Source organism: Fulvia fulva, chromosome 8, assembly GCF_020509005.1.
Source record: "Fulvia fulva chromosome 8, complete sequence".
Taxonomy (NCBI): Eukaryota; Fungi; Ascomycota; class Dothideomycetes; order Mycosphaerellales; family Mycosphaerellaceae; genus Fulvia; species Fulvia fulva.
Genome location: NC_063019.1, coordinates 4,076,656 through 4,103,527, shown reverse-complemented (window position 1 = coordinate 4,103,527; position 26,872 = coordinate 4,076,656). Strand labels below are relative to the sequence as shown.

Below are 26,872 nucleotides of genomic sequence, written 5' to 3'. Positions count from 1 at the left end.
TCGAATATGGCAAAGTCTTGGCAGAGGAACACAGTCTTCTCTTGCTCAAGCCAACAATGTCACACTACCAAGCGATTGACAAGCTAGTGGTAGCAATGGAAGGTCGACGAATATACGTCGAGGACGAGGATCGTGTGCAGTTCGACAGCCTAGAGATGATTGTGGGAAGCGATAGGATTGTCCTACAGCCCTCGACTTGGGATGCTGCGATCATGTCGCTGCTCACCACAGAATCTGCATCGCTGACATATCGGGTCGCGGCCGGCAAAGCACGCTGGGATTGGGCATGCCAGGTCCGCAAAGAGAGGAGGCGGGCCGCCAAGAGGCGCAGAAATGGCAACGGTGGCGCGAAGACATTTGTCAGGATGATTGAAAGTGTCCCGAGCGTTCTCGGAATCGGGCTCCTTATTTGGCTCTGCATCGGTCTGGCTGTCAATTTGCTCGCCTGGAACCTCGATGGAGGATGCGTTGCAGATGTCTGAACCGATTCCCAGATATAGCGGTGCGCACGACCAGCGCTCTACCACCAGCGGCGATTCAAAACCAGAATGACTGCAAACGGACGACAGGCTTGAGCCGGGACCACAAACTTTACGTCCAGGGCAAAGAATGGATTTTCATCAAAGAGCTGGATACTTGTTGTCGCTGGGCAGGTTTTGATCGCGCTGAGTTACTGGAGGGAGTCCAAGTCGTACAGCCAACAGTGCCATGTCGTTCTGCAGTTGACCAAGCTTCCGTACGTCCTGTAGGCTTTGCTCAACCTCAGCCAGCCTCTTCTCAAGTTCCTCCTTTTCCTGCTTCAGCGCTGTTTCACGAGCGTGTAGTGCCACGGAAAGATCGCCCTGCTCACTGTCCTGCGAGAGTGCTACTGCGCTGTCCACACTAGGTATACTCGCCGTCCGTACCTCGTTTCGTTCCGGCGTGAGGCATAAGATCTGCTTCATAACACACCTGATCGTTGGTTCAGCATCAGGGAGTCCCATCGCAGCCAAGCCTTTCGATGGTGCATTAGCATCAGACCATGCCACAACTCCATCTGGTCTGATGAGGACGCAGCCTCCGGGCTTGATTTCGTACTTGTGGTAGAACGCCTTATTGTCTGACGAGAGCAGATATGTTACAATCCGCGGCATGCTTCGGTCTGACTTCAGCAGCGCATCGGTAGCATCAGCCCAACCTGATCCCTCATGGCCGACGATCAGAACATAGCAAGAGCCAAGCAAGTCGGCAATCGGGAATGCTGCTTTTTGGTCGCTCGTTTTGAGTAGCACATGATGTGCAAGACTGCCCGGAGTCGCTTTAGCAGTCGCCGGATCACTGGTTACTGAACTCAGCTTCGTCGTCGTCAAGGCTCGGGAGTGGTAGCGGTAGCCCAGTTCAAGATGTGGCTCAGGGACTTCTTCCTCCAGCTCCATGTCATCCATTCGCAGATCCGGCGCTGTACGTACTACATATCGCTCAAAGACCTGGTCCACGGTCTTCTTGGCAATAGGGTAGCGCTCATCGTGGTACGTTCTCGTAACAAGCTCTTCGCCAGCCTTATCCTGAAGAACAAGTGCCAACTTCCAGGCCAGATTATGTGCGTCGTGAATGCCAGTGTTGCCGCCAAACCCACCATTCGGAGTCACCACGTGCGCTGAATCGCCAGCTAGGATGACGCGACCGTTGTTGAAATGTTCTGCCACATCACACAGTCCATTCCATGGCGAGAGAAGGGTGATCTCGAAGTCCACATCGGCGCCAATGGCGGACCTCAGCATCTCGCCAGCCTTCTCGTTTGTGATGCCAATCGACGGATGCTTGCTCTCCTCGGTGCCTTTCTTACCTGCCGTGTTCACCACAAGAAAGCCTTCACGGCCAGTCTTGTCCAGTCTGAAGAAACCTCGTGTATCGTCGTTGTTGACGTATATCACGCCATTGTATTTTCCCTGCACGTATTCGCCCAGATCCGCCTTGAAGTAAATGGTCAGGGAGTGGCTCAGCAGCCCGTGCCCTTTCATCTTGATGCCAAGTTTCTCCCTGATCGGACTTTTGCTGCCATCACAGGCCACCATGAACTTCGCCCTCACCAACTCCTTCCTTCCAGTATCGAGATCTCGAATCAGAGCGGTGACACCTTCCTCATCCTGCTGGAAACCAAGCAGTTCTGTACTGAGCCGCAAGAGTGCTCCGTTGTCAATGGCGTGCTGCCTCAGCAGCGGCTCAAACATCTGCTGGGTCAAGAACAGCCTACTCGTAGGACTGATATTCTCAATCCATTGATTGATATCTGCCATCCACGTTCCAAGCTCCTTCCCAGCCAACGACTCGACAGCGTGGAGACCAGCATGTTCGTCGTAGTGCTTCAAGGACTCGTTGTACATCTGATCGTACATTCCTAGCTCTCGGTATATCTGCATGGTCCGAGGATGGAAGAGAGCCGCTCGTGGATGGATCGCGGTGCTCGAATGTCGTTCGATCGTGATGCAGTCCCGTACACCATGCTTCGCAAGTAGTGCGCTCAAGGTCATCCCAACCATGGAAGACCCGACGACCAGGACTGGCATCTCGACGATCGGTATGCCAGCCATGTGGGCCATAACGGCGGTTTTCTGGATATCAGTAGTACAAGATCAAGCAAAGCCGACTAAAAGGTTATTCATAACCTACTGTCTTGGTTGTGAAGTCATGAAGTGTCCCATCATGTGGACCAAGAAACCAGAGCCTCATAAAGTATCATGATGTCCTATCAAGGCTAGTGGAGGAAGCATTGGACTGCTCCGCTCATCGTTGACGCAGTACGCGGCGGACCGGATGCCGAGGATCATATTGAGCCTCTCCAGGCATACCGAGCTGCATGCTGATCATGAGCATGTCGTCGTGTGAGTGAATGAGGACTTGAAGAATGTCAAGCATGAGACCCGTCTCAATGGTTTGTGTCATGGAGCAAATGTCAAAAGACACGGAGAATTCGGTGAGGGAAATGCACGGATGCACTTGCTACGGCGTACGAGATCGATGAGTGTACGGATTTTCGCACCAATGCGTGTTCGTGCATCGCGACCTAAGCATGACTTCTTACTTCGTATGGCAGGTCACGGAAGATCATGACCACACCAAAGGCTAAACACCTCTTGGCTCTTGGCTGGCATGAGATTCACGACTGCTCATTTGACTGCAGCGACGTCATGTCCTCGCCTCATATGGCAGGTGTCAAGGTCAAGCCGGCCAACGCAGTCTCAAATCTTCCGCTCCGAGTGAATGCAAGCACGAATCGCTCGACATGAGACATACCAAGGCCGTGCTGGAAAGTCACACTGAGCCCTGCTATGTATAAGATGAACGCCGAATCGGGCCTCAACACACGAAGGTAGAGACACTACCCACGACTTGACAAGCATGCTGACCCGCACCTTACTCTGCTCAGCAGCACTCCTTGCAACAGCATGGTCAAAGCCGCTGGCTGCACGGCAATCAGACGACACCAAGGTCGGCTATTTCTTGACAACGTTCCCTCTCGAGGATGAGGCGATATACATGTACCTGTCCAATGGCAACGATGCGCATTCCTGGACACAACGCTCTACCAATGGCACTACCACCGGGGGTGCGATCCTCCGAAGCGACGTAGGGACCACTGGAGTACGAGATTCGCACCTTATCCCGTCTCAAGATGGCAGCAAGTTCTGGCTGATCGCCACCGACCTCAACGTCAACAGTTTCAAGGAGGACTTCAATGAGGCAACTCGTTTCGGCAGTCGCTCGATTGTGGTATGGGAATCTGACAGCACCCTGGCAAATTGGAGCCCAGCTCGTCTGACGGAATCCATCGTCGATGAGACTGCAGGCAACGTGTGGGCACCAGAGGCCGAGTGGGAACCTCTTTTGAATGCGTACGTTATGATATTCGCCTCGAGGTTTTGGGATCCTGCCGATGTTGATCGAAGAGGTCCACAGCCACCTAACAAGCTCATGTATGTCACCACGACAGACTTCGTGAACTTCTCGGAAGCAAAAGAGTACTTCTACCCTGGCTACCCTGTCATCGACGCAACATTCTTGCCTATGCCAGAGGAGGGCGAGAATGTATGGTATCGCTGGGTCAAGAGCGAAGTCGACTACCTAATATACCAGGAGCGCTCAGAAAATGGCATCCTTGGTGACTGGAGCAGAGTCGGTGGCGCGCCAGAGTCGGAGCGCATCACTTTCGCTCAGCAATACAACAACAACGAAGGCCCACTCATCTTCAGAGACAACGTTGACCTGGGTCTATATCATCTCTGGATTGATGAGAACACTCTGCAGACTTACATCCCGTCCACGGCAAGGACATTGAACGACATGCAGGCTTGGCAGGCTCAGAGTTTGGAAGGATTCCCAGACAGTATCAAACATGGCCAAGTGTACGCAGTCAATCAAGCTCAGTACGATGCGATCGTGGCGAAGTATCCAGCCGTCGGAGTATAAGATAATCGATACGTCGACAGCTTATCACCAAATACATATTGGTCTTACAATGAAACAGCTACCCGCAAATCTCTCTTGCTTCCACTCAAAGTGTATCCGCATACCGTCCCGGTCTGCTACCGATGATTGGTCCCGCGCGCACTCTATTGACATTTCAACGAAAAGCCTCTCTCTCATCCAGCCCCCAACTAAGCTGCAACCTCGAGTCCCGCCTAAAAAGGTGCCGGAACCATCAGGTCACCAGGCAGATCGAACGGCAATAGATGCCGGAACGTCTTCGCAATCACGGGGCACATGAACTTCTCTTTCCATCCATCATACTGGGGCTTGCCGCCCGTGAAATTTGCCTTAATGATCGCCGGGGCGCAATGCTCTGCGAACCAAATGCCAGCCTTGCTCGCGTCCTTCATGATCTCTACGTCGGCGCCGCTGAGTCCGGGAAATTGACGACGGTACAAGTCGCCTGACTCGTCTGTGGGCTGTATGACTGCGTCGGATTTGTGTTGCTGCTGAACATTTTCCAGTGGCACAGCGAGTGCTGATGAGACGGCAGCGAGGCTGATTGCGATTGTGCGTAGGCCCAGCATTGTCGCTATACCAATGGTTGCCAGTTAATGGGAGATGTGCTGGGTTGGTAATGTACTCAGACATACTATCCCAGCGAACAGGGGATACAGTTCGTTTGCGATGGAGAGGAGATCAATGCATGTATGTGACTCGCAAGCAGAGACAAGCAGCCATATGAATAGTCCCACGGCCAGTACCCACACATGAATCGGCGTACCTGGAAGTCTTCTTCAAAGTTGGACATTCGCATGATTTGATCTTCTGCTACCGGACCATCATTGCTATACGGTCACCATAACAAGCCACTATCCATGGTCAAAAGATGTCCACACCAAGGATCGCTTTGACTGCCATTGACCCGACCAAGCTGCAGAGTCCACGGCTTCAATGCGGTTCGGACCTGCCGCAGTCAACACACCATAGCACTCTCCCATTGTGGATGAATCCCGAACGTTACCTGAATACACCTCAAGAAGACTTCGGGAGCCTTGGCAGTCGTTGATTTACCTCCACATTGGTGCTTATGTCCAGCCAGTAAGGCGTCTTCATGTAATGCCATGCATCGCAAACTACAAACAACAACCACCCAGACGCAGTGCAATTGGCAGTTGTCATGTGGCTTGCACTGTGGCGGATTGCACGCCAGAAACGCTGTGGTCTCGATTCATTCTGATTACTGGCTATGGCAGCACGCAGTAATAACTGTCTCGTCGATCGGATAGTGGCGAGCTGTGCCGAGTCTACCAGAACGATGGTCAGCTGTATCAGACCTTCACCGATAAAGCACATGGTTACCGCATCGTGGTAGCTTGTGGATGTTCCCTTCCCCTGGTAGCTCTCAAGCTTCGTCCTCACAATGTGAATGCCCTGGGGCCTCGTCCCCAAAACTCAGAAATCGACGCTAGACTCCGGCACTTGAGGACAGCATGGGACTCGTTCGCGGCGGGGATAAATGTTCGTTACATTTTTTACACCTTTGGTACATTGCTACCACATCCGTGTCGATCTATCTCGGCAAATTCGCGCATCCCTGCCAGTTACCATTTGACAGGTCGAGTCGCTTTCGTAAAGTCGGTCGAGTCGGTCCCGTGGAGTCACACACCAGCGCACTGCCTGCAACTCTCACATAAGGCTATAGCCTATCGCTGCCACGTGATCCTTCGCGCAGCCGCTCTGATCGCCAGCCAGACTTCGCCAGCGCCATGGCACGACCTGGAAGATTATCGGACCCGCTCCCTGCGATGCGACCTTCCATCACAGAAATGAGCACTTCATCCACGGAAACTCTCGCACAGAGCAATATTCCTCGTGCTCGCGATCCGCGCAATACCCGCGTCCGCGCACCCCATGCACTTTATAAGGAAAGTGGTTTTATACCGACCGACGGCCAATCTTGGCGGAGTAGTGCTCGTTTCGGAAGCGAAGGCATTAGCTCGACGCGCGGGTATTCCTCTTCTGGGATTTATGCCAGGGATTCCTTGGAGCTAGGGCAACCCTGTCTACGCCCGAAGTCGCCGACTTGGCCTGATTTGTCGATTGTAGAAAAAGTCATCAAGCGCATGCGACGATGCTGCAGAGCGATGCTTGCGCCGCTGCGAGAGCGTCGACGAGAGCCTTCCAATACGCTGACCGAAGCCGAATGTTTGCAGCGGTGTATAAGACACGGCTGGCTTCCAATTGAGACAGAGGAGGATCGCCAAGCCATCGATCAAATGCGAGGGTTTCGCTGGCCAGATCGACTGAGCATGGATGCTTCCTAGTCCGGCGTGAATTTACGAGACTACGGCATAACGCGCCGAGCGTACGCATATGGAGATTGAGCATGTCCCATGGTCGATAAACAATTGTGAGTCCAGGACTCCGGGCGACCCTCGTTCAGCCGGCGAATGACATGCGAAGTCTATCGTCTTCGACCACATCTTCCGAGCTGCTTCGGGGTGCTCCCATACCCTGGCCAGAAAGGACATCCGAAGACCTACTCGTTGGTCGTGCGAAGGAACTCGGATCAGGCAATACTCGCAGCGCGGGCGGGCTGATATGCTTCTGGGGCAGGGAGTTGGTCGAAGAGGCCACTAGGTGTAGGCGCCCATCGAAAGAGCGCTCGTAGCGAGGCGCATCGAGTCGAGTAGGAATTCGAGTGATCACTAGAGGATCGGCTGCTGAGTCGTGGCGGAAGTGTCGTTGGTCAGGGTTGCTCCTCGGTGGGAGTTGGTCCATGGACGGCGACGGTGTGATCAGGCTTGGCGATGAGTGATCAGACTTGATAGAGAGCGGTTGTCCACGAATGGTTGATTGCTGCGTGAAGTCTAACATGACTGGAGCAAGTCTCCCCCCATGGGCCTCGCTATCCAGACTTGAAGCTGTCGAGGCTGGCGATGGTTCCTGTCGACCTGGTAGGATCTCATGGCGCGAAATCTTGTGATCGGTTGCCTTGTGCACTTTCGGCGGAGAAGCAGTGGCATTACGAACAGTCTTGTCGATCGCAAACGTGCTCGTCGTCACTGAACATGACTCCAACTTCCTCCTCCTTCCCGACTGAGTGTGCTCTTCGGCCTTGGGCTTCTTGCTGGCTTTCGCTTTGCGTGGACCTATGCGATGTGAATGGCTCGCTGCTGCACTGCGGACTTGTCTTCGAGTAGCCTCGTCCCGATCACCGTAGAATAAGATGCTATCCATAGCTGCATCCCATCCGTCGTTACACGAGTGTAAGTGTCAGCAGGCACAGCAGAGACAGTATTGGAGAGATTGGGAAGGGGAGGGTGACCGGGCTGAACGCGGGAGGCCCATTACATATCATTACATACGTGCGTCCAAAGTGCCGAGATGTAAACAAGGCGGATGGCGACAGCGTGCATGTACCGTCCGGGTCGCATGCCCTGTGGACTTCTGGCCCGCTATGCCTCGATTGGGATAAAGGACGGGCAAGGAATATAGTGGATGGCTCGGAGCTAGCTCATATGTAGGAAGTACAAATCGTTGCAGCGCCTCGAATAGGCAAGCCCTGTCGTACACGACCCTGTCACGTTTGACATCACGGCCGCTGGGGTCTTGCAAGGGGAAGCGCGGGTGGTCAGCGCTCGACTTACTGAATCTATTCAAGGCGCGCATTAGGACATAGCACTGGCCCCTTCTGGTGCGCTGCATGATGAGTCGGTAGAGCTGCGGCACAGTTTTGACGAGAGCAGAGAGATGTTGTCGCAAGGAAGATGTGGCTATAGCACTTCCCCAAGGAGGTCTTGCACCGAACGCCGCGTGAACTCTGTTGCCGAGAAGGAAGTGCACCCTCCCGCGTCGATAGTGGTAAGTATCTTGTTGCGAATCTATGACCACTACCCTATGATGTAGCCTGCTGTAAACGATGGATAAAGCCGTTAGTTGTCGCTGCTAATAAACCACCACATGAGACCTCGGCGCTGGATTGCCGACGAGATTTGCACGGGCCTCGTACCTCGTATCATTGATGTCCCAGAAGTGAGTGATAGCACAAATGATCGAATCATGTCGTCCCGCGTCCGAGCCCCCGACTTTTCCTACCAACCGCAAACCTGGCGCGGAGGATCAAATGTTGGCATGGACTGTATGTACAAGACGAATGTACTGGTCGATCGGCAACTCACGCCCGCGGTCGGCGTTCGCGATGACATGATCCAACAGAGAATCAATATACAAGCAATCTGTTAGAGCCATCTCACCAGGGGTGATCCCATGGTACGCGGCCGCCCCCATTACCTGGTTCATCGAGCTCGATTGATTACGCCGCAATATAGCAAGCTTGCCTGGACAAACCTACACATATCATTGGAGAAGTTTTCAGCGTCGTCTGACTACTGTCGATGGTGAATCCTGACAATTCAGTGCAGAGTGATGGACGCAATAGGGCAGTGTAGGGCAGTGTCTCGCCTGGTTTCAGGAAACTTTCGCGGAGAATGCCTCACGACAATTGTCCTCGGAGTAGAGTTCCCTACGATCGGTATATGGAGGAAGTGTAGTTGAGCTTACTTTGTCAGCATCTGTACCTTGCAACTCTTTGCAAGGCCCAGGGTGGAGAAGCAGGAACTCCGCTGGTACGAGGAGTCCGACAGACGCCGACAGACGTTGATTATGTCTCGTGTCCACCACACCCTTCAATCCAAGCCTACAATTTGCTCGGTACCCATTTCGGTTGTTTCTTCTCGGCAAAAGCCCGAAGACCAATGCCCAGGTTCTCTCCTTCGCGCAAGCCCTTGCCATACCGCAACTCAGTATCTTGGCTCGCTCTTTCAACGCTGGCATGCTCCCAGCTAGCACGTAGACCATGTCTTGTGACGATGATGGCGTCCGGGCTGAGGCTTGCGACCTTGGCCGCCAAGTCGACTGCTTCCTCCACCACACTCTCGTGTGTCTTGGAAACGCGGTTCGCAATGTTGTACTGTACGGCTTCTGCAGCTGATAGGAAGCGACCAGACATGGCGATCTCGCTGGCAACAGTGATGCCTGCTAGTCGGACAAGGCGGGAGAGTCCACCAGCGCCGGCATACAGCCCGCGCATGGCTTCTGGAAGGCCAAAGATCGCGTTTGGAGAAGCCACGATCATGTCACTGCGATCGAGTCAGTACGCTGGTCACATTCCTCATGATCCTCGAGTACTCACGAGCCTAAACATATCTCAAAGCCACCACCCATAGCCCAGCCGTTTACGGCCGCTATGACAGGCTTCTTGCCATCTCTCCTGCTTATGCCGCAAAATCCGCTGACTGGATGTCGGAGTAATCTTTGGTCTGGTACATCTACCTTCTCGCCTCTTGCTGCAGCTTCTCTTGCATTGGCTAGATCACGCTGCTCAATCAGATCCTGCCCAGTGCAGAAAGCATTCCCGCTGCCTGTAATGACAGCCACATTGAGCGACGGCTCGCTGTCAAACCATTGGATGAGATTGTCCGCCTCCCAGTGTGAGGCAAACCCCAAGCTGTTCATGGCCTTCGGGCGGTTGATGGTGATGAGCAGGACAAGTGGCTTGGGGTAGGAAAGAAGGAAGGTTGGCGTCCGTGGAGGCTGAGTCGCGAGTTGTGAAGCCATGTTGTGTTGCTTTAGGCCTAGAGGACGCAGTGTGAATAGTCAAAGCAGTGGCAGTCGTCTGGACTGAGGATTGGACGATGGAATCCTGCTTGGAAGAGACGTCGAAGGAGATATAGTGTTTGGAATGCCGCCGTGTGATTCTACGATGCGAGCGATGCGACTCAGTATGTCGCGGTTGGAGGCGTTTTCGGTTCATCCTTGCCCGACAAGAGCGGAGAGAGCAGAGCACGGATCATGCACGTGGACATTCGCTATGGTACGCCGTACTCGTGCATCGCTTGTCAATAGTCAGCAGTGTACACCAGGCTTGATTCAGGGACAACTGGAGTAGCTGAAAGATACATGTACATGTACTCGGTGTCGATGGCCGTCAAGGCGACTTCCCGAACGTCGCGGCGGGCCGGTCTCCGCACGTGGAAGTCATCGGTAATTGTGGACGATCCATCGATCCTCCAGATTTCTGCTGCAACTTCCAACCATCTTCTTCACATCATCGCAAAAAGTTGCATTGGGATCCCGCCACTCGTCATCATTATGCCCACCATGAGCGCAACGACCGGCGCTTCGACTGTGGTGTAACGCCATCAACGATGCCCGTGCCATGCAATGCACGAATGCGTCGTCTCCGAACAGCTTCTCGCTAGCATACAGCAGCCACGCGGTAACACGACATTCACATCCCGAACCAGTCTCATAGACCGACGCGACCGCACCACGAGGCTGAACGATGAGAGCCAAGAGACAGTGCGGACACGGCAGCTGCGTAGCCACCTCTCGAGCACGATTGATCGAGCATGCCCAATCGCAAGAATCGCACTGGAAGCGTGGGGCTTTCTTTCGCCAGCCTTGACGAGCGCCGATGCTTCTGCGACAGTGAGACATCGGCCGCTGCTACCATAAAAGAGCAGCGTGACTTGGCGGTGTGGAAGAGCGACGATTGAACATTTCGTCCTTGTGGGCCGTCACGTTCGTCGTGCTCGAAGATATAGGCTATTGTCTTGGCTGGTTCCTGGTCGCATTCGATACTGACCTTGGACATTTACTGTCCTGCTTCTGTGCTGAAGAAGTAGTTGGACATCCCTCCTCATTATAGAGTTAGGTATCCCGCTGCCCAGTAGACTGCGCGTCTGCCATGTCCGGAAGGAGCATTTCGGCGCTGGTTACTGGCTCAGACATGGCTCGTTGGGCGGGCACTGCATGATCCTTGTCGCTGATCTACGGGTTGATCGTCAATGTAACATACGGTTATCCGAATGATGGCGCATCTAACCCAAAGCTTGCAGTGGCTTCATCAGCTTGGGCTGCTATGTCGACCTGATTATATATCTTTCAGCCGTTCGCACTGAATGCGTACGTTGCAATTGCCTATCCTCCCGCCAACCGCAGGGAATAAGCCTGCTATCTCGCCTTGACACGGGTGTTGCAAATGCCGCAGCTTGGCGAGTCGAGACCAACTCAACGCTGCCCCTCATATCCATGCAGCTCTGCGTTGTTTGCAACAGTGGTCCCCAATAAAAGTTGCAGCAGGACCTCACGCCTCTTCACGCATCCGCATCTTCCCATTGTCTCGTTTTCAGCCTCATCGGGGTATTGCGCACCAGCCACAAACCCGTGGAATTGCGATAGGTGTGAAGGGAAGTGGGGTGCTGCCGACTGTATGCACGCACACCTCATGCTCCACTCCAGGGCTCCGAGCTGTCGCTAAACAGAGCCGACCACTTCACCTTTTCCTTCGTTCACGCATCTCTCCGAAACACACCCGCTCACAACACCAAACCACGAGCACGCTTCCATTCCACGACCGCGAAGACATGGGTGAATAAGTCCTTCTCGTAAGTCACGCCTGTTCATATATCACGCGACCTTTGTGCAACAACTGCCATCATTCAACGCCATCTTTCAGCAACAACAAACGTTTGTCAGGACTCGATCGGACCTACCTCCTAACACTCCATTATCGACTGCCCCCTCCACACCTTCTCCACGGACATCCTTGCCTAGATCAGACACTATCTGCACGAACACGGATGCCCTTGCAGCTACGCCCAATGCCACTGCTCAGGCAGATCTCGAACGTCTTCCTTCCTCGCCAAGATGGAGCATCTTCAAACGCTCCTTCTCAGAGCCCTTCGCCGCCGGCGGAAGGCGAGCGAGCCCGACTTCTGCTTCCAAACACCTCTTCTTCTGATACCTTCACAGACCTATTACAACCAGCATCTGACAGACTTGAGAACAGGCCGCTGTCATCACCGGCAGCCCGACCCAGCATCCGGCGCGGTGTGACGGTAGCCGGCGTGCTCTGTACAGAAGTGTCCACAGGATCAACCTTTCTCGACACTGCTACTCCACCAGCGCAACCAGTCTCCGGCGAGGATAGACCTACCTGTACACCATTGGCAAAACCACACCTACTCCGCGCTGCCACTGCCATCGTCACGACCGCGGTCCCAGTGCGCAACGACCGCACCACCATGGCCCCCGGGCGGACTACTGTCTTGTCTCGCGTCACTCAAGTCCTGTCAGATTACCGAGACGCACCCCCTGCACCCTCAAATTGGAACGACGAAGCACATCAACGCCACCTCGTCAGAATCTGGGACGCCGTCGACGCTCGCGCGGCTCAAGCGAAATACGACGTTCCTCTCCTGGCACGAATCATCAGCACGGAGAGGAATATGCTCCACGTGTACCCCGAGCTGGCCCAAGGCAAAATTCCCATGAACCACGATTGGATCGAGTACGTGCTGGGAGTCGCTCTACGGCATCCATTCTGCACGGCAGCGAGTATGGGACGCTGGGAGGTGCTGGCTTCTAGTGGAGGGGCCAGAGGTACGTGGGGACCGTGGTGAGCGATGTGGTCACATTTGCCAAAAATGACACGGTACCTTGCGACTGCGACAGAAACGGATGGCGCATCTTGGCGAGGTATGGCGCGGCGGGTACTCATTTTCGGAAACGGTTTCTTTCATTGCTCTGAGCGTTCGGCGGCATGTCCGAGAAGGACTTATCTTTTGCATTGTTTGAGAGAGAGAAAGCAGGGAAATTTGGAGCACAACGCGCGATGGGACCTTTGCCCTACCGAAGGAGTAGAGCAAGTCCATGATCCGCGATAGCATGGAATGAATATGAATGAATGGAATGGAACGAGAGACATGGGTCATGAGCATGAATTTTTACAGTCTGGGACTCCTAGAATTCATCAGGCGTAGCGTACTACTCTGTGCTCAATCAATAGTAAGTTGCATCGTAAAGATCCCGGATATCCTGCACCAAATCCTTCACCTGATGCCCACCCTCACAGTCCGTCCACTTCCCCCCATCACGAATGCAGCGAACCTCATTATTGAGGCGGATCGTACAGCTCTTCGTAACGCCCGCGGCGGCGGTGCGGTTGAAGGAGGCACGCAAATTGTCAACTGCAAGGTACCCGTCGTCGTCGGTCGTGCACTTCTTGAGTCTGTTGGTCTCAATCCCGTGTTCCAGAGCGCAGTCATCGATGAGATCTTGCTCGGGGATCTTCTGGTATTCGCGCGTCAGGCACATGGTGAAGCCTAGGTAGATCTTGGGGTCTGGGTAGAGTTTTGCGGCGCAGAGCTCGATGACGTTGCCGAGACATTCTGAGGGGCCGTGTAGGCATTTTACGCCGTCGTCGTGGTCGGTGGAGCTGTGTTGGGGATGTGTCAGCGTGTGTTGGTGAAGCGAGCATGGTATTGGTATGGGGTGGATGGGCTTACGATCCGATGTATGATAGCTTGAAATCTACCTGATGCCCGACCTGCTGCATCGCCGGAAGGACCAGATCGTGGAGACAGTCCTTCGCGTCCGGACACTTGCTCATAATGTGTGCCTCCAGCGGGACTCTCCCATCTCTTGACCACGCGCCATCGTTATCGCTGAAGTCGTCCTGGGCAATAATCGTCATGGCGAAGAGAATAAATGCCGTGAGGAGACCTGTTACGCTGAGCATGATGCGTCGGTGCCACTTTCCGGATGTTGTTGAGGACCACTTGCGCCAGTATGCTTGCTGTATGGAGTGTTAGTATGGTGTTGGTGAAGGGAATAGAGTTTGCCACTACTGACTTGGGCTGTGCGGATGTTTTGCTGGAGTTCGGCGAGGGAGGGTTCGGGGTGAGCAGTAGCAGTGTCCTGCTCGAGGAGGGGTTGTTTCTCCATGTCTGCCATGGTTGGAGGTTTGCGTGGGAAGGTGATGGAGGGCTAGGGATGGTAGGAAGTTTGTGAGAGAGAAGGAGAGTTGCTGTGGCGTGGTTGCCACATGCGTGTCATGAGGCTCGCTTGTGCTGCTTCATTGGGCTAGCGTGAAGTCCGGTGCCACTTCGCGAACAGGTGTAACACCTTACAAACATCAAGCACTGTGGGCAAAGTTCATCTTGTCGACTCTCAGCATCGCCGCCCGCTGCCTTCAAGCATGCCCTCGTGCACCTGACATTGCAGCGACGCCCAGTCAGCTCCGAACTGTGGCTCTCGTGTTCGGAGAGACGAAGCACTGTCCGCGGCAACGAACCTCGACAGCAGTCCTCGCATATTGGCCTCGTAGTGCTTGACAGAAAGATGGCAGCATACCGATCACTATGAAGACGCGGACTTTGAGGATCATGGTAACTCAGAACTTTTGATCAGCACTATTGCTATACTGCCCGAAAACACTCCTCTTGATCTGCTAACATGCCCGCAGAGCATATGAAATCCTTCTGCCCGAAATACTGGAAATGGAATCCCCTTATGGTATCAGTCTGGTTCAGTACTCTCGTCCTCCTCCGCCTGGCTCAATCAATCTTCACAAAGATCTTCAGCTCCTTAACAATCTTCTCCCTCTTCTCCAGATGCTCCTGGTTGGTCGCATAGCGCTGCTTCACCTCCTTAATGACCGTCTTGTTCATGGTGGTCTGGGTCTCCTTTCTCTTGATCTGGTCCCGCATCTCCCGCACCTGCTCGAGCTCGCCAGACAACGCGGTCTCATGCTTCTTGAGGATCTTCGACCAGGTGGACTCGTCTCTGTCGATCAGGTACTCGATCTTGTTGTTCATCGTGGCTTCCGCAATCTCCTCCATGCGTTGCATCAAGCCGCTTCCTGGCAAGGCTATTTTCGCCTCGACTCTGAAGATCTTGGCGTACGGTCTTTGGAGTATGGCGTAGACTCGGTCTTTGTCGACCCATTTGCTGAAGCTTTTGAGCTCATATCGTTCTGTCACTTGTTAGCGGCACAAACCTACAGGTAAAGGTCAACACCCATACCTTTCTCGTTCTCTAGATCGATGGGCTGGACTGCAGCTGCAGCTGCCGGCTGCTCTTTTGGTGCTGGAGTAGCGAGCTGGATATCATCACCATCGTCGTCGTCCAGGAGGTTGACAATCTCTCTCGGACCTTGGTTAGTGTGTCCTGGGTGGCGAGCTCCTCTGCCGGGAGGATCGCCAGGGCGTTGCCTTTTCGACGCTGGACCTTGGGCGTCCACCAATACAGGTCTCTTTCCACGACGCCTCGAGCTCATGTTGCCCTCACTCTCATCACTTTCGGCCTTGATCTCTGGCGCCGGAGTAACGAAGAGCGCGCCAGTGTCCCTGTCGTTGTTCACGGTGGCCGAAGTCTGGTTCATAGAGCCATGGCTGAAGATCGAGCTGCCGAGATTGGGTCGCGGATGCTCCATTTGGGAATGTGCTTGGAGGGTTGATGTTTCGTCAATGTCTGGTCCACGTAATACAGGTACGAAATGTGCCTGAGCTGGGATCTTCAGGCGAGTTCCGTTTCGTGCTAGAGACGCAAGTATGCTTGCGGGCTTGTGGTCTGGTCACCTTGATTCTCGCGTCCTTGGCCGTCTGTGACACGATACGACTCACCTCCGGTATACTACTGTGAGACCTGGCGCCTGGTGATTGTCTACCTGAATGGAAACCTTTAGTGAAGGACCGTCGTTGTTAGTGACCGTCGCACTTTCTCGGAAGTGATGAGGTTTGGCGTTGTCAGAGATCAGATGGTGCGTTTCAGTGCTGGAGAAGTGGTTGATGGAGACGAGACACGGCCCAGGGGTTGATGTCGAATCACAAGTACGTCGAAAGATATGCCCCCGTCAGTAATAGGGCAGTTCAATGCTCCTTTGAGCTGGGTATTGAGCTTCAGCCTCTGCTGTTGTTTCTTTGGCTGCCTTTCTTACAAATGGTGGTGCTTGAGCGTGGTCTGGAAGCTTGATGTTCGGCTTTTGAAGTAGGTGATGATCTGAGTTGAGGTGGAGATAGGGGCTGCGCGACAAGAAGTCGCGGAGGGGGATTTGCATGTGCCGACCACGAGTGAGGTTCAAACAGACGGTACAGTGAGTGAGCTGCGAAGCATTCACGAGCCGGAAGGGCACTCGCGGCGTTCACTTTGTGGCCTCAACGACACATCTGCACATGCCTTCCAGGCCCTCGCAGCTTTATAGACTTCTTCAGTCATCTCTCTTCTACGATGTATCAGCAACACGCAACGTTGCGACCGCCACCACAAACCGACAACCTCACCTCTTCAGCTCCAACACCACCAACCATAGACCAACTCCACACCATGTCTCCACCAACCTCAACCTCACCTTCAACACCCCCCGACGACAACCCACACCCCACCAGCGACGACACCGACAACGACAACACCGGCAAGCAACAATGCCCCATCTGTCTCGACCACAAACTCCCCAACCAATTCACCAAATTCACCACCTGCCCGACCAAACCCTGCAACACAACCTGCAAATTCTGCTGGACCAAACACGTCTGTGCGCACTCACAGAGGGGGACGGAGGATGAGAGGGTTGGGCAGGAGAAGAAGGGGAATCGCCGAGGAGAGGAGGAGGATGGCAGTCCACGTTCCAGCACAAAACGCAAAGCCAGCAGCGTCCGCGAGGGCGACGCGTCTCCGTCTTCTGCCAAGAAGCGTAAGGCCACCATCTCCAAGGCGAAAGTCGTCGACAGCGAAGCCGAGGACGAGGACCAAGTTGATCCGCAGCAAAAGGTCGGAGATGTAGCTGATCCCAAGCAAAGCGCTCCTGCACAGAGTGGTGCAACTTCAATTCCCAAGCCAAGCAAACTGCCTCGCAAGCGCGGCAAGAAAGCAGCAGGCGAAGCGACAGGTCCCCAGCCAATGTCCCCGGAGACCAAGGCAAAGAGGGAGAAGCAAGCCATTCGCCGCGAGAAACGTAAGGGCCTCGAGCAGAAGAAGCGGCAGGTGGAGAACCCAAGCGCAGAGATGCTAGCGGCATGGGAAGCGCAGTTCGGCTCGGCGGCGACCTAGGAAGTAGAAGACAGCATGGTTCGAAGAGAGATTGGGAGAGGATGGGGAGATCAAGATCAAGGTCATAACGACATATTTCATTTAGAACGTTCCGGTCGTGACTGCATTGCATGTAAAAGGACAACCCCAGCGCCGTCGCTAAAATTCCAGCATACAATTATCATCACATCGTGTCTCACGAGACCATGGCCTCGCCGGCAGGCTCCAGGCCAATGGGTATAGGGAAGGCCGGCAGGTCGACCTTTGCCTCTCGTGCTTGTGCTTCTGCCCATGCTCTTGCACGGACAAGCTGTCTGATCTTTGCCTCTGATCGCTGTCCTCTGCTTTCTAGTATAGCTTTGTTGACCCTGTTGGCGACAGTTTCCCTCAGCTTGAGGTCCAGCAGCTGTTTCGTCTCGGCGGGCATCTTGTCTTCCGAGAAGATGGTCAGGGCCATGGTGTTGTTGAGCGCTGTTTGGTAGTCTTGGTGGGTTGGTGCTTGGGGTGCGAGTTGTTCGGTTGCGAACTGGAGTACGGGTACCCACTCGCTGGAGGGAGGGTTCGTGCCGCCGTATGTCTTCAGGATGGGTCGAATGATCTCGATGAGCTGAAGCTGCAGCAAGTTCCAGTGGAGAGCTCGATTGTGGTCGAGGATCTGCAGCAACGTTGTCAGTCGCTTTACGCCAAAGATGTGTATGAGGAGATAGAGTGAGTTGCTTCGATCAGGATCAGACTGAGGACTGAAGTATGGTTGTTTATCAGCAACACCCCGAAGGGTGGCTAAGAGTGGTGCATGAAACTCAAATCATCATAAAAGGCGGACGGTGTAAGGTGTAGGGATGACTTGCCTCTGTATCAACGTCGTTGATCATCTGTATGGCATCGTCCAGCCTGCCAGCATGGATCGAGTTGCGGATGGTGACGCGCTCTCTGATGCTGTCGACGTCCTCGGGCGAGCAGATGTTGGTCTCCTGGGCGAACTTTTCAGCGGCGCCAGGGTAGCCTTCGGAGACGAGGTAGTCCATGATGACCCAGTTGATATCACTGTGAATGCGGTGTCAGTAAAGGGGCACCGACAGCACATTTGAACACGACGAAACAGCCCACGCTGATATCAGAAATCAAGTTATGTTGTTCTCCGCATTAGATCTAGGAGAGATTCCCAACTCGTGTAAAAAAGCATCATGTGAGGCGTGGGCCGTGTCGTGGAGAGACGATGGGTTGTCTTACCTCTTGCTGGGCTTCATGTCTTCCACCTTTCGGTCGAAGTTGTGTGCTGGCCGCATCGTGGATGGTGGGAAGGCGGCGCTCTGGATCATCGACGTCAGTTCTGGTGAGCGGGACTTGGCCGGCGGGACAATCGCATTGCGGCGTCTGAGTGACGGCGGGCGCTGCGCATCGTCCTGGGACATGGGCGGCATAGCATGCTGATAGCGAGGAGGACGTACCATTTCTGATTCCAGCCAACAGGCGAGTGGCCAGACATAGCGAGCACAAGCTCGAGTCTGGTGTTATTAGGCAGGTGCTGGGAGCCTGCGGGAAGGGGGGGTGTGTGTGGGGGGAAGAAGTGAGATGTGGTGAGATGTTCCTGCAGAAGAAGCTGCAAATGCAAGAGAAGCTCTGCGGTGGAGCTACTCGTGCCAAGCATGCGTACATCGAAAAAAGCCCCGACGATGGAGGTCAAGATCACGCGACCAGAGATCCATGGACGCCACAGTATGCACTACATGATACAAAGCATCTAGAGAGCCTCATGGCACATCTCTTTGCGAATGTGTCCCTTGAACTGCCTGCAGAACGATCACCTCCAATGTTGCCCCAACAAACCATGATTCACCCGTGCAGTACCACACCTTTCGCCTCCTCCTCTCACCACCGGAGCTCGAGCCGCTTCTCATTTTCTGTCGCATTCACCAGACCTCACTTCGCTTCCTCACCTCCATCACGACGCGTCTTCCCTCGCCCACCCATCATGTGGACGATCGAAGTCACGGCCTCCGTCCTCTCCGTGCGACTACGATGAGCCTTCCCAAACTCGAGCTCCCCACAAGCTCTTACGACCAACTACACGTCGGAGGGCGAAGTGCCGGCTTCAGCGAGCGCGTCAGTGACAGCAGAGATGCACCTGACAGCGACTCCAGCCGTGGCAGCAGTGTAGCGCCCAAAGCCCACTACTCGCCGCCTTGGGCGAACACCAGTATCATTGGTATTGCTGGAAGTTCGGGATCTGGCAAGACTTCGCTTTCTTTGGCTATTATTCGAGAATTGAGTCTGCCATGGGTTGTCATTCTGAGCATGGACAGCTTCTACAAGCCGCTCACTCCCGAGCAAAGCGGCCAAGCGTTCAGGAATGAGTACGACTTTGATGCACCAGAAGCGATTGACTTTGACTTTCTGGTGGAAAAGTTGAGGGACATCAAGACTGGGTATGTGGCGAAGCACAGCATTGACTCGATCGAATACTGACTCGAACCTCAGGAAGAAGGCAGATATCCCGATTTACTCATTCGAGAAGCATGCTCGCCTCGACAAGACCAACACCATCTACTCGCCACATGTGTTGGTGCTGGAAGGCATCTTCGCGCTGCATGATGAGAGGGTGATGGACTTGCTAGATCTCAAGATCTTCACTGAAGCCGATGCCGACCTTTGCTTGTCGAGAAGACGTAAGTACATCTCCATCCAGAATGAAGGCGCTTCACTAATATTCTCATCCAGTGCTTCGTGATGTGCGCGAACGTGGCCGAGACATCGAAGGCTGCATAAAGCAGTGGTTCTCATTCGTGAAGCCAAACTTCCACAAATTCGTCGAGCCACAGCGGAACGTTGCAGGTACGTGCACAGTTCTCTTCATCTTCAACCCTCCTCTATCGTGATGATCAAACCTTTAAGCATAGTTCACCTGAACTCCATTGACGACAAACAAGTACCATCTTTCAATCTTGTCTGACACAATAGCATAATCATACCCCAAACACTCATCAACTTCGATCGAGTTCATGTACTGACAGTGTCATGACTAGACATCATCGTCCCTCGCGGCATCGAGAACAAAGTCGCTATCTCAATGGTCTGCGATCGCGTCCACAAGACCCTCGACCACAAGTCCCAAATGCACCGCATCGAGCTGAAACGCCTAGGCAAAGTCGCCGAAGATGCACCACTGTCCCACAACGTCGTTGAGATGGAGCAAACCAATCAAGTTCGAGGTATCAACACCATGCTGATGGATCCGTCCTTGATCCGCGAGGAGTTCATCTTCTACTTCGATCGCTTAGTCGTAATGCTCGTGGAGCAGGCCTTTACATCAGGACTTTGCTACAAAGAGAGGGAGGTAGAGACACCTGTGCCAGGGAGGAAATACGAAGGCCTGGCCTTTGATGGTGAAGTCAGTGCAGTGGTTGTGCTTCGTGGTGGGTCATGTCTTGAGACGGGACTGAAGAGGGTCATCCCAGACTGCCGCATTGGACGCATGCTCATCCAATCGAACCCTCGCACGACGGAGCCAGAGCTACATTACTACAAGATGGCGCCAGATGTGGCGAGTCACAAGCGGGTGCTGGTGCTGGACCCGCAGATGAGTAGTGGTGGTGCGGCGTTGATGGCGGTCAGGGTGCTGTTGGATCATGGAGTGGAGGAGAGCAGCATTGTCTTTGTGACGTACTCGGCGGGCAGGAATGGGTTGCAGAGGTTGATGAGTGTCTTCCCGGGGATTCGGGCGGTGGTGTGCCGGATTGTGGAAGGTGATATCGAGGTGAGGTGGGTAGAGCAGAGGTATCTGGGCTGCTGAAACAGGACGGCGTTTGCACATGACAGCATTTTTGAAACGACAGCTCCATCGATTCGCCTGTCCGCACTCACTACAAAGTTTGTGTCGACCATCAAGACTTCACCTCTTCTGTCTGCCTACATTGCACAAGCACAATCACTCCACACAACGCCACTACGACGGATCATCGCAACATGGCCGATCCAGAACACCCGCGCTATTGCGAAAGCTGCGATCGAGAGACACCCCCTCACCGATGGCCAAAAACTTCAGCACGCAGCACCTGCGAACACCCAAATGTGACGTGCAAGGACTGCTGGATGGGCATGTCAGCCCTCGCTTAGACAATGTTATTGCGCTGCAGTGAAACCCTTCCTGCAGCACCGTGCACAATTCACTGGCATTGCAGCACATGCTCCTCGAGTCTGGCTAACTTTATTCTCTGTATAGGCTGGCTGGAAGTCCAGCTCCCCAGACCGCATCCGCTGCATATCCTGCGACGGTACACTCACCGAGCAAGACGTCAAAACGTTCGCGAGCGCACAGCTCTACGCAAAGTATCTGGACCTCGCAGCGAAGAATGCGCTAGGCACCGAGCCGGATTTCCACTAGTGCCTCAACCCCCCAATGCAGCTCCGGGCAGCTGCACCACGGCAGCGACGGTTTCGAGTGCAATGGTTGCAAGCTTCGCCATTGCACCATCTGCAATTTATCCTGGACGATCGCACACCGACGTCACTGCGAGGCGTGCAAGGGGCCCGAGCACGGGGGTGGGGGCAAGACGTGTGAAGACGGTGCCCATATTCGCGCGGAGCAGGCTACAGAGAAGGCCATGAGGGGGTTCCAGCAGCGAAGCTGTGTACGGGCTGCGAGAGGAGGGTTGAGAAGGAGGGTGATGGGTGTGTACATCCCTAGCGATTCCTCTGCTTGACTGCCTGTGCAATGTGTCGATGGAGAGGGAAGGTTGCCGACAATAGTCCAGGGGCTGCGATGGGATTCGCTGTACTCTAAGTGCCGGCATGAGTTCTGCTGGGTGTGTCTGGCGAGTCAGTCATGGGGAGATGGGCAATCTGATCAACAAGCAAGTCATTCTCCAAGGTTTGCAATCAAGCCTTGTCACAAGCAAGCAAGTTGGAAGCCTATAGCTTAGTCAGTATTTTCAAACAATCAAGCGGTGTTTTCTCCTTCGTTTGCAAGTCTTGTGAGCATGTCTGTGTCGTTTTACAAGGTGTTGTTAATGATATTCAAGGTCATGTCGATCTAAGAAGGTGGAATTCTAGGAAGTACGGACCTATCTCTAAGCCACTCGGATCACGTACCGACGGTCACGTGCTTTCTCGCTTCAGTTTTCCCGACTTCTCAATTCCGACGCGTCTATCTCAACCTCTAAGCATCAACTTCACGACCTCACTACACCACAACATAGACTCGGAGCAAGTTGAAACTAGCAGTTTGCTTTCAACCCCACTAGATACTAAAGATCTGTTCGCGCCGACTATCGAGATCGACGCCGTAAGTAATAAAGCCGATATATCTAAGGTACTAGGCAAGAGAAAGCACGACTTGCTTAACTAGCTAGATTAGACGCGACTAAAGGCCTATTACCGTACCTCATAAGACCGCAACTACTTATTATTCACTTAGAACTACGGCTGGCCTATTAAGGACAAAGATAGGCTCGAATACTAGCTCTATAAGCTATACTATAGCGCTAGTAGAAAAGAGAAGGGCATCTATAAGACTAACGTCTCTACGACTAGTGCTTCATATTACGTTAGAAGTGTAGGAAGTTATTATACGGGCTTATATAGGGTGTTTTAAAAGTAGGTTATATATTATATATGTCTATCTAGAATAGACAAGTGTTGGTCTTAAAGAGGCTATAGGTAACTAATTAGTTACCTAATTCTTAGCGTACCTAGCCTTAAGTTTTAATAATAGGATGTCGTCTATATATACACTCAGATTACGACACACCCCCTTAGCTCGTGCGCTAGAGTAAATAAGCTAATTTCTATATAATCGCGTATACCCTATTATAACTACCCCCCTATCTATAGTAGTAACGTTAGGCCCTCGGTATTACTACTACTATAGTAAGGGTAAGTTAGCTATTTTAAGTAAAGTAAGCTAAGGTAAGTAAGGTAAGCTTTATACCCCTTCCCTTATTCCTTACTTTACTACTACTATTATTACTTATATAATAAAGTATAGATTATATAATTATTACCGGTAAGATAGCTTAGGTAATAGTCCCGTTATACGGACTTTCACTTAAGTATATAATTATCTTACCTACCGGCAAATATTAGAGGTCCTAAGTTTAATCTAGGGGTAGCATTAGTCCTATCGTATACTTGAATATATATTGTCGTCCGCTTAACTTATTTATTTGTCTAATAATTGCTCTATACTAAGTTATTTCGCTCCGGCGAATAGTAAGAGAGCTCGCTCTACCCTAGGGAGTATAAGATACTAGTTAGTAGCGTAATGTACTAGGCTATCTACAATAGAGCTTATACTATATAAGGTGTAATAGGGCTCTAATAGGTAATACCGGAGCAACGGTATTAGAAAGTTAAAAAGATACCTTTAGGGTGCCTTACTTTCTATAATTTTAAAGGTCAGTACTATAGGGTAGTAATACCTTTTTGTTTTAGGCAAGTGTATACTATATATAAGGTACGAAAGTAGCGGATAATATAGTAATAAGGTAGTAGTATTATTACTAGTAGTAGGTTAGAGGCGTTTCTCGCGTTCTAATTAAACGCGCTACTTTTATCGCGCGCGCGTACGCTACTACTAGTAATAGGGGTGTTTCTTGCCCTTACGCTATTAGCTAATAGGAGTTCAAGAAACACCTATTAATAATAGTACTAGGGCCGTACCGGTGAATAGTAGATACTTTGCCCTAGCTTCGTTACCGTCTATAGTATTAGTAGCTACTAGTAGCCGTGTTTTACGCCTAGTAGCGCTTCTAGAGAGGTGTCTATAAAGATAAAGCCGTTCGGTGTTCGTTTCGAGATAAGGTAAGGCCGCTACTACGGGCTTCTTAGGCGTCTATTAGCCCGTTACCTCCTAATACGGCTATAGAGGGTACTAAGATACGTAGGTCTACGCCTTCCTTAGCTATATTAAGTAGCTTAACGAAGTGCTTGTGCTTCTATAGTAGAAGTAGCTTAGTTAGCCCGTCTATAGGCATGTCGTTAGTACTAAGATACTTGATCTTAATGTCTCCGCGCTAGTCTCGCTATCGGAGCTAGTAGTAGTAGATATTAACGTCGCGTAGCTTCGTATTAAGCTTTTACCCTTATTAGTTAACAAGGCGGATAGTCTACGTATTGTCGTAGTATAAGTAGGTACGCTAATTAAACTAAAGGTATATCTTAGTAAAGACTCGTTCCTACTATATAAGCTCTAAGGCGGCTTACGAAAGCCCGAGTAGCTTAGCCTCTATTAAGGACTTAGTAATAGTAATTTGTTTAGATGCCTTATAATCTACTAGTCTACCGAACAGTATAAAGACCTAGCTATTTAAGCTAGTCCTATTGTTATTTATACCGTAGGACGCGTCCGATACTCTAAAGAAATTATAGTTACTACCGAGGTATTCTAGTTAGCTATAAAGGCTAGTAATATATTTACTAGCGCTATATATAAGGCAGGATTCAGCACTATTGCCGTGCTCTATATCTATACTTAAGGCTTTAGGAGGAAAACACGATAATAAACGAAGGGGCGATAGCGTCGCTAAAGTAAAGAGCGCCCTCGAAGGGCGGCGAACGAAGGGGGACGCGCGGAGCGACGACGCGCCCGGGAGAAACGGAATACGGGGACTATCTAATATAACGACTATAATAACTACAAGCTACTAATTAGAAGAACTAGTATATAAAACACGGTATAGACACGGTAGAATATACCGCGATTATATACGAAATTATAGCTACTCTCGCGAGCGCTAATCTACCCTACGAACGCGCGATCCGTAGCCTCCTCGAGAGCTTAGCTAAAGCGATCTAGGAGCTACTACGGGCGACGAAGGCGCTAGCGCTAGTAAAGGAAGTGACGAACGCGGACCTCCTACGGGAGATCTAGGCGCTAGGAAGAGCTAGGCCGGCGATATATACCTAAGCGGCTATAGTAGCCGTAGAGTAACTAACGTACCGCGTTAGGCTAGTTTAGCGCGAGGTCACGATATATATAGACAACCCTAAAGAAAGAGAACGGGTAGCGGTACTATCGTACTAACGCCTCGTAGAGTAGGTACGCTAGGCTAGTAAATAAGACATTATTATAGCCTAGAAGCTAAAGAGTAGAGACGTACGCTATACGCTCGTAACTATAGCGGGGAGACCGACGCTACTATAGAGCGTAGCCTAGGCGGTCGAGGTACTAAACGCGAAGAGCGTAGCGCCGGTCGTACTAGTATACTAGGCTCTTATATACGGTATCCGAGTTAATACCTTCCTAGCTAATACTAGCCCGGTAGCGATAGGAGAGGCTATCGTAAAGGATAACTAGGCTACTATCCTAGGCCTCGTTATTACCCGGGCGTACTAGCTAAAGAAGCCGGAACGAATAGAGCGGAAATACTCGTCGCTCGTACTCGCGTTTAAGTATAATAGTTAGAGGATCTAGGCTATAGAGAAGGGACTAGTCCTAGCCTACTCGTACTACTACGTTAAAAAGTATAACTATACCTATATAGTAACCTAGTACTTCCGGTACTAGGGATTCGGGTACACTATAAAGTATTGTCGGTAGGAGACCTACTACGGCTACTACGCGAAGGTATATAATACCCGTAAATACCCCTAACCTAAGATAAGTAAGTACGCTAACTACGGCGGGGACTATAAGGCGTAGATAGGCGGATATAGAGTAAAGAGGTAGGTAGCGGAATAGGCGGTAGGAGCGCGCCTAGGTATACGCTAGGAAAGAGGAGGAATAGCGATAGTACTATACCGTCTAAGAGTCGACGCCGACGGCTTCTAACCGGTTATATATAGAAGTAAGAAGAGGCGGCCAAATAGCGATAGACGCTTAATATACGGAGCGGGCCGACTAGCGCTTACCGACCCTCGGGCTTAGGGCGTCGGATAGACGCGCCTTAATACGACGATATTCCGCCCTTACGGAGATAGCGCGCCCTTACCGGTAGCTACGCTAGCGACGCCGGCCCCGTAATAGGATAGCGAGGGCGAGGGCGGGGGCGACGAGGACGATAATATAGTAGTAGACCTACGGAGTTAGAATAGAGAACTATAGCTAATATTAAATAGGTACGGGTAGATAGTAGCGGAGTAGAGTAAGAGATCAATCTTTAACTAACTAATAGTACGAGTATATAGCAATATATTAGGAACTAATATGTTGATTATATTAGATGTCTATCTAAGCTAAAGGGGAGAGAAGGTATCTCCCTATAAGCTAAGTTATCGTAGATGCCTTAGGCTACTAGATCACTTCCTAATTGTTAACTCCCTTTAAGATACTACATCTTAACACTCCTACTTATCTCGTATAGGAGATTATAGTCTGCTCACTTCCTATTAATAGTACTTAGACCTTTTTATAATAGGTTAAGCTAGATTATAAATCTCTAGAAGTATAGACTAGTCTTTACTTTTATAAACCCGTCTATAACTATCTTAGAGGTTAGGGTGTACTTAATAGTAATAAGCCTCCTCTACTAAAGTTTCCTAATAGCGTTATAGGCAATGTCAATGTGCTTCGACTTATTATAAACATGTACATCTTTTACTAGGGTAAGGGTAG

General features: G+C 51.9%; 12 protein-coding genes across 12 annotated transcripts; 5 read left to right on the top strand and 7 right to left on the bottom strand.

The window, feature by feature from the left end:
* Nucleotides 1–56: 56 nt before the first annotated feature.
* CLAFUR5_11646 (uncharacterized protein) lies at nt 57–482 on the top strand (the record flags this gene model as incomplete). The annotated part of the gene is made up of 1 exon (XM_047910794.1): nt 57–482. One exon carries the CDS (start codon nt 57–59, stop codon nt 480–482), a length of 426 nt encoding a protein of 141 aa, XP_047765710.1.
* A 138-nt stretch (nt 483–620) lies between these two features.
* Nucleotides 621–2,579, bottom strand: CLAFUR5_11645 (4-methyl-5-nitrocatechol 5-monooxygenase; the record flags this gene model as incomplete). Its single annotated transcript, XM_047910793.1, has 1 exon — nt 621–2,579. The coding sequence occupies one exon, from the start codon at nt 2,577–2,579 to the stop codon at nt 621–623; it is 1,959 nt and encodes a 652-aa protein (XP_047765712.1).
* A 799-nt stretch (nt 2,580–3,378) lies between these two features.
* On the top strand, nt 3,379–4,446 carry CLAFUR5_11644 (uncharacterized protein; the record flags this gene model as incomplete). Its single annotated transcript, XM_047910792.1, has 1 exon — nt 3,379–4,446. One exon carries the CDS (start codon nt 3,379–3,381, stop codon nt 4,444–4,446), a length of 1,068 nt encoding a protein of 355 aa, XP_047765173.1.
* Nucleotides 4,447–4,658: 212 nt separating this feature from the next.
* On the bottom strand, nt 4,659–5,033 carry CLAFUR5_11643 (uncharacterized protein; the record flags this gene model as incomplete). The annotated part of the gene is made up of 1 exon (XM_047910791.1): nt 4,659–5,033. One exon carries the CDS (start codon nt 5,031–5,033, stop codon nt 4,659–4,661), a length of 375 nt encoding a protein of 124 aa, XP_047765714.1.
* A 1,855-nt stretch (nt 5,034–6,888) lies between these two features.
* On the bottom strand, nt 6,889–7,689 carry CLAFUR5_11642 (uncharacterized protein; the record flags this gene model as incomplete). The annotated part of the gene is made up of 1 exon (XM_047910790.1): nt 6,889–7,689. The coding sequence occupies one exon, from the start codon at nt 7,687–7,689 to the stop codon at nt 6,889–6,891; it is 801 nt and encodes a 266-aa protein (XP_047765713.1).
* A 1,459-nt stretch (nt 7,690–9,148) lies between these two features.
* On the bottom strand, nt 9,149–10,068 carry CLAFUR5_11641 (Mevalonyl-coenzyme A hydratase sidH; the record flags this gene model as incomplete). Its single annotated transcript, XM_047910789.1, has 2 exons — nt 9,149–9,590; nt 9,644–10,068. The coding sequence occupies 2 exons, from the start codon at nt 10,066–10,068 to the stop codon at nt 9,149–9,151; spliced, it is 867 nt and encodes a 288-aa protein (XP_047765715.1).
* Nucleotides 10,069–12,539: 2,471 nt separating this feature from the next.
* On the top strand, nt 12,540–12,917 carry CLAFUR5_11640 (uncharacterized protein; the record flags this gene model as incomplete). Its single annotated transcript, XM_047910788.1, has 1 exon — nt 12,540–12,917. One exon carries the CDS (start codon nt 12,540–12,542, stop codon nt 12,915–12,917), a length of 378 nt encoding a protein of 125 aa, XP_047765709.1.
* A 379-nt stretch (nt 12,918–13,296) lies between these two features.
* Nucleotides 13,297–14,250, bottom strand: CLAFUR5_11639 (uncharacterized protein; the record flags this gene model as incomplete). The annotated part of the gene is made up of 3 exons (XM_047910787.1): nt 13,297–13,732; nt 13,803–14,092; nt 14,149–14,250. The coding sequence occupies 3 exons, from the start codon at nt 14,248–14,250 to the stop codon at nt 13,297–13,299; spliced, it is 828 nt and encodes a 275-aa protein (XP_047765534.1).
* A 602-nt stretch (nt 14,251–14,852) lies between these two features.
* CLAFUR5_11638 (uncharacterized protein) lies at nt 14,853–15,730 on the bottom strand (the record flags this gene model as incomplete). The annotated part of the gene is made up of 2 exons (XM_047910786.1): nt 14,853–15,271; nt 15,322–15,730. 2 exons carry the CDS (start codon nt 15,728–15,730, stop codon nt 14,853–14,855), a joined length of 828 nt encoding a protein of 275 aa, XP_047765535.1.
* Nucleotides 15,731–16,620: 890 nt separating this feature from the next.
* On the top strand, nt 16,621–17,343 carry CLAFUR5_11637 (uncharacterized protein; the record flags this gene model as incomplete). Its single annotated transcript, XM_047910785.1, has 1 exon — nt 16,621–17,343. One exon carries the CDS (start codon nt 16,621–16,623, stop codon nt 17,341–17,343), a length of 723 nt encoding a protein of 240 aa, XP_047765526.1.
* Nucleotides 17,344–17,518: 175 nt separating this feature from the next.
* Nucleotides 17,519–18,773, bottom strand: CLAFUR5_11636 (uncharacterized protein; the record flags this gene model as incomplete). Its single annotated transcript, XM_047910784.1, has 4 exons — nt 17,519–17,977; nt 18,171–18,366; nt 18,553–18,632; nt 18,771–18,773. The coding sequence occupies 4 exons, from the start codon at nt 18,771–18,773 to the stop codon at nt 17,519–17,521; spliced, it is 738 nt and encodes a 245-aa protein (XP_047765527.1).
* Nucleotides 18,774–19,341: 568 nt separating this feature from the next.
* CLAFUR5_11635 (Uridine kinase) lies at nt 19,342–21,112 on the top strand (the record flags this gene model as incomplete). Its single annotated transcript, XM_047910783.1, has 4 exons — nt 19,342–19,748; nt 19,801–19,988; nt 20,041–20,154; nt 20,346–21,112. The coding sequence occupies 4 exons, from the start codon at nt 19,342–19,344 to the stop codon at nt 21,110–21,112; spliced, it is 1,476 nt and encodes a 491-aa protein (XP_047765528.1).
* Nucleotides 21,113–26,872: the final 5,760 nt, after the last annotated feature.